Here is a 10,000-nt window from a genome sequence, read left to right as displayed (position 1 = left end):
CACACGCACGCACGCACACATGCATACACGCACGCACACACACACACACACACACACACACACACACACACACACACACACACACACACACACACACACACACACACACACACAATTAATCTTCAATTAAATTACTCCTCAATATAAAGGTGAATGTCTGGATGAAGTGAATGTTCATCTTAACATAAATGAAGGCCGGCACCCACCAGACACGTCCAGTATGCGGCGCGACGTGACAAGAAGAAAATGGCGACTGCATTGTTTTTAACGGAGCAAAGCCCACTAGAAACGTCTGGAGCCACACAGGGTTAGAAAACTGCTCTAAAACCCGGCGCGTCAACGTCAAGCCCAAACCGCTGAACGCCGTGTCCGGTGGGCGCCAGACACTAGTTGTCCTGCTAATGGAGTGTCCTGCTAATGGAATGTCCTGCTAATGGAGTGTCCTGCTAATGGAATGTCCTGCAAGTGAGTGTCCAGCTAATGGAATGTCCTGCTAATGGAATGTCCTGCTAATGGAATGTCACTGCTAATGGAATGTCCTGCTAATGGAATGTCCTGCAGGTGAATGTCCTGCTAATGGAATGTCCTGCTAGTGGAGTGTCCTGCTAATGGAATGTCCTGCTAATGGAATGTCCTGCTAATGGAGTGTCCTGCTAATGGAATGTCCTGCTAGTGGAGTGTCCTGCTAATGGAGTGTCCTGCTAATGGAATGTCCTGCTAATGGAGTGTCCTGCTAATGGAATGCCCTGCTAATGGAATGTCCTGCTAATGGAATGTCCTGCTAATGGAATGTCCTGCAAGTGAGTGTCCTGCTGATGGAATGTCCTGCTAATGGAATGTCCTGCTAATGGAGTGTCCTGCTAATGGAGTGTCCTGCTAGTGGAATGTCCTGCTAATGGAATGTCCTGCTAATGGAATGTCCTGCTAGTGGAGTGTCCTGCTAATGGAATGTCCTGCTAGTGGAGTGTCCTGTTAATGGAATGTCCTGCAGGTGAGTGTCCTGCTAATGGAGTGTTCTGCTAATGGAGTGTCCTGCTAATGGAGTGTCCTGCTAATGGAATGCCCTGCAAGTGAGTGTCCTGCTAATGGAATGTCCTGCTAATGGAATGCCCTGCTAATGGAATGTCCTGCTAATGGAGTGTCCTGCTAGTGGAGTGTCCTGCTAATGGAGTGTCCTGCTAATGGAATGTCCTGCAGGTGAGTGTCCTGCTAATGGAATGTCCTGCTAATGGAATGTCCTGCTAATGGAGTGTCCTGCTAATGGAGTGTCCTGCTAATGGAATGTCACTGCTAATGGAATGTCCTGCTAATGGAATGTCCTGCTAGTGGAGTGTCCTGCTAATGGAATGTCCTGCTAATGGAATGTCCTGCTAATGGAATGTCCTGCTAATGGAGTGTCCTGCTAATGGAATGCCCTGCAAGTGAGTGTCCTGCTAATGGAGTGTCCTGCTAATGGAGTGTCCTGCTAATGGAGTGTCCTGCTAATGGAATGTCCTGCAGGTGAGTGTGATGTGTGGGCGTCGTACCCCCAGTGCTTTGGGGTGCCCCCTGAGGAACACCTTGTAGACGTCCTTGAAGACGCAGGTGAAGCGCTCGGGCATCAGCTGACCCTCCCGCACCTCACGCAGGCTGCCCAGCGGAATGGTGATGACCATGCGGTCGTCCGAGCGGAACGTGAACCTCATCGCCCTGGACACAACAACACAACAACAACAACAACAACAACAACAACAACAACAACAACAAGTTGCATTTAAATACAGCGATTACACAGCACACAACAATATACACATCAATACACAGCACACAACAATATATCAATACACAGCACACAACAATATACACATCAAACTAAACACCTGGAGTCTAGTAAAATTAAGTAGTTTTATCGTAATTCAGGTCATAGTCGCAGCTAGTTCATGTCTATTATACACTTACAGTATGAGGGGTTGTGTTACAGGTGAATAGGCTCAATATAAAGATATGAACTAATAGATATCCATTATACTGCCACAGCTGATTATTTACGTTATGTCATATATTTGTTTTGTTATGGAAGTTTTCTGAAATATTACTATATATGTAAATGAGCTGTTGTCCAATTAAATATGCTGTCATTTGCATACATTTCAAGTACAAAAATCCTAACACTGGATAAAGGCAGGTTCCAAATTCTGCTTTTTGTTTTACATTTTTGGTGACATATTTTAGTGACATGCTATTCCTGAAATTCCTTTGTTTTCTGACAAACACTGAACTCTCCTGTTCGTTCTTTGTGGGATCCAGAAAATCAAACAAAAGGATGTTTCAAAAATTGTTTTTTTCTTTTCTCTAATTTATTTACACATGTAGCCGCAGGGCGTAACAAACGTATCGGTAGCCGTCGTCAGCGTGAACACTGGAGTGCACCCTTTTATTTGATTTTCTATAGTGAACAGTACACATTAAGTGTGCTAAAGTGCACACAGTACCAATAAAGTGCACTAAAGTGCACAATCAGTACACATGAAGTGCAGCACAGTACAGGACAGTGTGTATTGCTATCTAGGTTTATTTAACAGGGACAGTGCACAGTGCGTATCTGAGCCAGATCAGAGCACAGAAGCTCGTCTACATCGCTGCACCTGTGGCCCCGCGGCAGGAGCTGATCTTCCACTGTAGATGTGTCTAGACTAGGGCTGTCAATCAATTAAAAATGTTCATCTAATTAATTACATACTCTGTGATTAATTCATCTAAATTAATCGCATATAGAATTTTTGCTGCTAAAGCATCTTAAATATCTCAGTTCAAATGAATCATTGAATAATCAGCAATAGTGACATTAAAGTTCAAAAACTGTTTTATTATTACTTTCACTGTTCAAATAATGGCCATAACAATCTATAATATGACCTAATATGCTGAGGAAATAAATTCAAAAGTGCCTCGGGGCCTCAATGTTTCTTTGCATTGATTTGGTACCTTAGAGGTCAAAGGTCACAATCGATTAATCTGTGTTGTTTTTTTTAATCAGTTAATTTTCCTAAAATTAATGAATCGAAATTAATCAGTTAACTTGACAGCCCTAGACAAAAACAACAGACTGACTCAGTGTAACAGACTTGGAGATAGACGTAGCTTTTTGCGCATCAAAGAGTTTGTGCACCATGTGATGGAAAAGGACTTATATCGCTGTAACGTCAGTTTAGTCATGATAAGATAATTCGCTCGGCAGAATTATTGGATTATTGAAAGTTAATTCGATATTAATGTGATGGTATAGTTTGGTCTCGCATACCAAGTCGTTCACCTCACAAAAGTGTTCCATTCGCTACATCTGTTGACGGTAAACCATTTAGCACAGTAGAAAAATGAAAACCATTTAGCGCAGTAGCAAAATGAAAACCATTTAGCGCAGTAGCAAAATGAAAACCATTTAGCGCAGTAGCAAAATGAAAACCATTTAGCGCAGTAGCAAAATGAAAACCATTTAGCGCAGTAGAAAAATGAAAACCATTTACTGTAGCACAGTAGAAAAATGAAAACCATTTAGTGCAGTAGAAAAATGAAAACCATTTAGCGCAGTAGCAAAATGAAAACCATTTAGCGCAGTAGAAAAATGAAAACCATGTAGCGCAGTAGAAAAATGAAAACCATTTAGCGCAGTAGAAAAATGAAAACCATTTAGCGAGTAGAAAAATGAAAGCCATTTAGCGAGTAGAAAAATGAAAACCATTTAGCGCAGTAGAAAAATGCGCAGTAACAGGGACATTAAGACATCATCAATTTGCTAGAATTTCAAGAGAATTGCTGACTGGGAAACCATTTTGGTGTATTCTAATATCTCAAAATTACATCAAATTTTAACTTAATTTGATTGAAAATATTATGGAAAAAGGGCTTGAATATTCATACTATTTTTTTTAATGCAATGGCTGGGTGTGTATGACTGTGTGTGTTTATATATGCTGCTAACACTATTTTATATGTTTCTATTTATTCCTTTTAAAATATATTTGTATAGACTCATGAATGATGCACTGTCGGGAAAGCGCTTTCAATTGAGTTGACAGTAGAATAAAGATCTATTCTGCCATATTCTGTTCTACTCTATTAGTCGACACTATGGTCTGATCAACTGCTAAATTAATTATTGTATTGTTTTTGTTTGTACAGTAGCCTACATCGCTTTGGACAAAGCGTTTTCTAAGTAACATAACTGTAGCTGTAACCGTACTCTATTCTATTCCACTCTATTCTATTCCATTTGACAGTATTCTATTCTATTCCATTATATTCCATTCCATTCCATTCCATTCTATCCTACATACGATTGAAAAGTATGAGAGTGTGAGTAATGTATTTAATTACCAGTTTACGAGTAAGTTTGATGAGCGTGCGATTAATAAAAAATAAAAAAACTTACAACATCTTTACACTACTCACAATTTTGTGAGATAGCCCAACCCCTCACCAAATCAGCAGAACCATATGCCAAATACCTCAGCCTTTTGCTCAACTCGATAAAACCATTTTTAAAGAAACGTTGTGATGATTATGAGTTACTGTGGTGCAGTCCAAACAGGAGCCCATGCAAGACCACACTGCGTCATGTCCAAGGTGTGTGTGTGAGTGTGAGTGTGTGTGTGTGTGTGTGTGTGTGTGTGTGTGTGTGTGTGTGTGTGTGTGTGTGTGCGTGCGTGCAACCTGTGCGCGGTCACACTGTGGCATGTCCAAGGTGTCAATATTGTATTCCTACACTGACAACACATGCACAGACTACCGTGATGTCCATGTTGCAGCTACCAGAACGTATTGTATACAGTGTTATTCATATTCAGCCCTCTGCGCCATACAGTACATGGACAAGCATTTCACAGTTAAAGCTTCCAGGCTAATCAGTTTGTGTTTTATAGATTCTAAAACTGAAAATGAGAGATGCATGAGAGATGTGTGTGTGTGTGTGTGTGTGTGTGTGTGTGTGTGTGTGTGTGTGTGTGTGTGTGTGTGTGTGTGTTTGTGTGTGTGTGTGTGTGTGTGTGTGTGTGTGTGTGTGTGTGTGTGATGAGAGATGCACTCTCTGCCTGCGCACAGAGCTTTGGGGAACTGAAATGTTCTGTTTTTGAAACCACTTGCATTCAGGCTGTTACTTTACTTAGAGATTTTTGTTTCTAAAAAATGAAGCATACACTCTCATAATCAATGTGTTGGAAGCCTCCTATCTGGACAAAGAGATGTCTTTTAAAAAAAAGCACACACAAGTTGTGTTAATTTCAACACATATTGTGTACCAAATCAATGTGTTGAAACAACACAGCCTAAACCCATCAATGTGTTATGACCAATAGAGAGTGTTTTTAAAAAGCATAAAATGATTGGCACCTGAGGATAATTAAGAAGACCAGAGAATGTATGAACAAGACAACACAATTTTAAACAAAGAAAGAAAGAACGAAAGAAAGAAATCATTTTTTTTTGTAATTATATCTGTGGTAGTGTTTCTCTCTCTGCAAGAGTTTTTTTTTAAATCTAAATCTAGCAAGTTAACTGGCTCTCTTAGTGATTAAAACACTGTTAATCTGATTAAAACAAGTGCTTTTGCACTACAGACACATTGTCTCCGTTATATATTCACTTAATTAGTTAATAAAGTAAGTAAATAATTAGCGATTAAAACACTGGAACACGTTTTGCGCTAAAGGCACTTTGTGTCTGTTACTGTATATATTTGCCAACGCTCTTCTGCATTTACACTTATTCATTTAGCAGACACACACACACACACACACACACACACACACACACACACACACACACACACACACATACAAATACACACACACACACACACACACACACACACATACACACACACATACTGTACACACACACACACACACACACACATTTACTCATTTAGCGGACACACACACACACACACTCACACACACACACACACACACACACACACACACACACATACACACACACATATGCATACTACATACAGACAAACACTAAATTGCAAAGAGGCTTCTGTTCGCTAGCCCAGCTCCTTAATAACTACAGTACCTCCACACACACACACACACACACACACACACACACACACGTACACTCTCACTCACTCACACACACACACACACACTACGGCATGCTAGCCCAGCTCCTTGGCCACTACACTACCACCACCCCAATCTAGAGCTGCAACTATATTTAAACACCAACCGCTGAAATAAACTCCCCACTACATAATGCATGTTTTAGAAATGATGAAAACATTTACAAAAATGACATACCCTCTTTAGGACTCTAGGAGCTGAGAAGCAAGTGTGTGTCGGCCTCTGAAACAGATCTGAAAGAAGTGGAAGAAGAGAAAGAGAGAGAGAGAGAGGAAGAGAGAGAGAGAGGGAGAGAGAGAGGGAGGGAGATAAACACACACTCAGAGTGAGAACGAGGAAGTGAGGAGGCGTGCGAGTGTCCAGCCTGCTCTAGAGGAACTCTTCACCTCTTAAGAGCCATTTTGGATCTGAGCATCTGAACACCACTGAGCTGCTCTGCTGCTGCTGCTGATCACCTGCTGGGTATGTTCACCTGAACTCACCACATTACATAGACTGCAGATAGACAGCAGCTGATAGACAGCAGCAGATACTGTAGACAGCAGCAGCAGCAGCAGCAGCAGATACTGTAGACAGCAGCAGCAGCAGGTAGAGAGCAGCAGCAGATAGACAGCAGCAGCAGCAGGTAGACAGCAGCAGCAGCAGCAGCAGCAGATAGACAGCAGCAGGTAGACAGCAGCAGCAGCAGCAGGTAGACAGCAGCAGATAGACAGCAGCAGCAGCAGCAGGTAGACAGCAGCAGATAGACAGCAGCAGGTAGACAGCAGCAGCAGCAGGTAGACAGCATTAGAGAGACAGCAGCACAGATTGCAATATATAGATCAACACCACAGATCTGTCCTGTCTCTTTAAAATAAAGTAGATGTGGTCAACACACACACACACACACACACACACACACACATACACACTCAAATAAAGTAGATGTGGTCGACCTCACTCAGACCAGACGCTGCTGCCTCGTGTAAGAGTGGCCGTGGACGCACGGCTGAGTGTGTAATGTCCTCGGGGTTTACGGTCCGCGCGTGTGTGTGTGTGTGTGTGTGTGTAATATCCTCGGGGTGAAGGGTCCGTGTATGTGTGTGTTTCAGAACAAAGAGTTTGGTCAGGCAGCCAAGGCACTGGCTCTGTGGTTAACTGCATCGTTTTCATCAGAAACAGGCTGCATATGTGTGTGTGTGTGTGTGTGTGTGTGTGTGTGTGTGTGTGTGTGTGTGACATCAAAGGAAGTGGCTACAGGCCACCCCGACTCCCTTCTGAGAGAACACAGCGAGAGCGAAGACCATGTGAAACCACCCCACGCAAGCACACACACACACACACACACACACACACACACACACACACACACACACACACACACACACACATCTGAAACCACCCCGTGCACACAGCGCTTAACTCTTTAGAACATTACCGACCATCTGAAATCACTAGAACATTCCGACGGCCAGGCCTGATTGGTCCATTCTACTCCGACTCCGAGCCCATCAACCTGGTGAGTGACAGAGGAGAAGTTGCCATGGCGATAATTTAATTAGCGCTAATCTGGTCTCATCTGAGCTCGTTGTGGTGTAATCTGCGCTAATCTACTTGGACTGGTAATCTCGTCACGCCTGAGTCCATTAGAGTCCCTAATCTGAATGACCAGTTATCTCTATCCTGTGTGTGTGTGTGTGTGTGTGTGTGTGGGTGTGAGTCCGTCAGAGTTGCTTTCTCTGCCCCGCTGTTGTTTTAAGACATATTCACGCTACCTTAAGTTTGTTTCCGTGTGTGTGTGTGTGTGTAGGTGGCTTCTGAGTGGCATGTTGTGTACGAGTCATATTTTAGTTGGAGAGTAAACAAATTATAAAGCTCTATTTTAAAGTAAAAGTAAAAGTAAAAGTAAAAGTCTAAAGTAAAAAAGTGAAATAATGTTTTTACTTTCTTGAGTGTGTATGAGTGTGTGTGAGTCAGCTGGGCCTGTGACTAGTTTTAATAATGTTCATACAGTAGGTTCTGTAGGAGTTCTTATTGTTTATTATGTGAAACATTAGGAGGTACAAGCAACAAACACACACAGTCAACAATAAACAGGGCAAACACACACACACACACATTCCTACAGGAATATGAATTCATAATATATGTATACTGTATGCTCTCCAGCTGGTTTTGCTGCACTCTCTAAATGCACTCTGTGTCTAGATGCTGTAGGAACTACACAGTTTATGTTGTTTCTAACACATTGCTTTTGTTATGTTACGCAGTATGTGTTGAAAATAACACAACTTGTGTTGTTGTTTTTTTAACACATCTCTGTGTCTAGATAGGGACGACAGTTTGTTTCCAGCACATTTGTGTTCATTGCAGTCTCACATGAGCGACAATAGAATGTGAATCTCTCTCTGTTTATCTATCATTCATATTTCAAATGCTAATTCATTATTATACAATAAAGAGCATGTAGTGTGAAGTGATAGATTTCATTCTTCTGTTTGTTTGTTAATATGTTATCAATGCAAAATTAATTCTACTGAGAGCTTAATTTAAAGCTCTGGATTTCCGCTACTTTCAAGCCATTAATTCAGGGAATACATTTGAATGTATGCTCATTGAGAGCTGCTGTATTCTAATATATTAACATGCCCACTCTCATTGAGAGCTGCTGTATTCTAATATATTAACATGCTCACTCTCATTGAGAGCTGCTGTATTCTAATATATTAACATACTCACTCTCATTGAGAGCTGCTGTATTCTAATATATTAACATGCTCACTCTCATTGAGAGCTGCTGTATTCTAATATATTAACATGCTCACTCTCATTGAGAGCTGCTGTATTCTAATATATTAACATGCTCACTCTCATTGAGAGCTGCTGTATTCTAATATATTAACATGCTCACTCTCATTGAGAGCTGCTGTATTCTAATATATTAACATGCTCACTCTCATTGAGAGCTGCTGTATTCTAATATATTACTGTAACATACTCACTCTCATTGAGAGCTGCTGTATTCTAATATATTAACATGCTCACTCTCATTGAGAGCTGCTGTATTCTAATATATTAACATGCTCACTCTCATTGAGAGCTGCTGTATTCTAATATATTAACATGCTCACTCTCATTGAGAGCTGCTGTATTCTAATATATTAACATACTCACTCTCATTGAGAGCTGCTGTATTCTAATATATTAACATGCTCACTCTCATTGAGAGCTGCTGTATTCTAATATATTAACATGCTCACTCTCATTGAGAGCTGCTGTATTCTAATATATTAACATGCTCACTCTCATTGAGAGCTGCTGTATTCTAATATATTAACATGCTCACTCTCATTGAGAGCTGCTGTATTCTAATTAACATACTCACTCTCATTGAGAGCTGCTGTATTCTAATATATTAACATGCTCACTCTCATTGAGAGCTGCTGTATTCTAATATATTAACATGCTCACTCTCATTGAGAGCTGCTGTATTCTAATTAACATACTCACTCTCATTGAGAGCTGCTGTATTCTAATTAACATACTCACTCTCATTGAGAGCTGCTGTATTCTAATATATTAACATGCTCACTCTCATTGAGAGCTGCTGTATTCTAATATATTAACATGCTCACTCTCATTGAGAGCTGCTGTATTCTAATATATTAACATGCTCACTCTCATTGAGAGCTGCTGTATTCTAATATATTAACATGCTCACTCTCATTGAGAGCTGCTGTATTCTAATATATTAACATGCTCACTCTCATTGAGAGCTGCTGTATTCTAATATATTAACATGCTCACTCTCATTGAGAGCTGCTGTATTCTAATATATTAACATGCTCACTCTCATTGAGAGCTGCTGTATTCTAATATATTAACATGCTCACTCTTATTGAGAGCTGCTGTATTCT

The 10,000-nt window shown here is 40.8% G+C and overlaps 2 protein-coding genes across 6 annotated transcripts in view; one reads left to right on the top strand and one right to left on the bottom strand.

Moving 5' to 3' along the window:
- The window catches only part of LOC134082363 (uncharacterized), a 9,036-nt gene extending 2,679 nt beyond the window's left edge, over positions 1–6,357 (bottom strand). For all 3 annotated transcript variants that reach the window (XM_062538033.1, XM_062538034.1, XM_062538035.1), the window contains exons 1-2: positions 6,282–6,357; positions 1,527–1,689 (exon numbers count right to left, since the gene is read on the bottom strand). In XM_062538033.1, coding sequence (XP_062394017.1) covers positions 1,527–1,685 — 159 coding nt within the window. In that variant the 5' untranslated portion in view covers positions 1,686–1,689; positions 6,282–6,357. The remainder of the gene's footprint in view (positions 1–1,526; positions 1,690–6,281) is intronic.
- A 156-nt stretch (positions 6,358–6,513) lies between these two features.
- si:ch211-269k10.4 (uncharacterized protein LOC100150242 homolog) overlaps positions 6,514–10,000 on the top strand; it is a 16,156-nt gene continuing 12,669 nt past the window's right edge. Inside the window, exon 1 of one of the 3 annotated variants that reach the window (XR_009939619.1) lies at positions 6,514–6,566. The gene's annotated coding sequence lies outside the window, so the exon portion shown is untranslated. Of the gene's footprint in view, positions 6,567–7,430; positions 7,603–10,000 lie in introns of those variants that run through there. The other 2 variants (XM_062538036.1, XM_062538038.1) reach the window with 2 other exon arrangements.

This window comes from Sardina pilchardus, chromosome 6 (assembly GCF_963854185.1).
Source record: "Sardina pilchardus chromosome 6, fSarPil1.1, whole genome shotgun sequence".
Lineage (NCBI taxonomy): Eukaryota > Metazoa > Chordata > Actinopteri > Clupeiformes > Clupeidae > Sardina > Sardina pilchardus.
The sequence above is the reverse complement of the archived record's forward strand: the minus strand, read 5'-3'. Positions and strand labels throughout refer to the sequence as shown.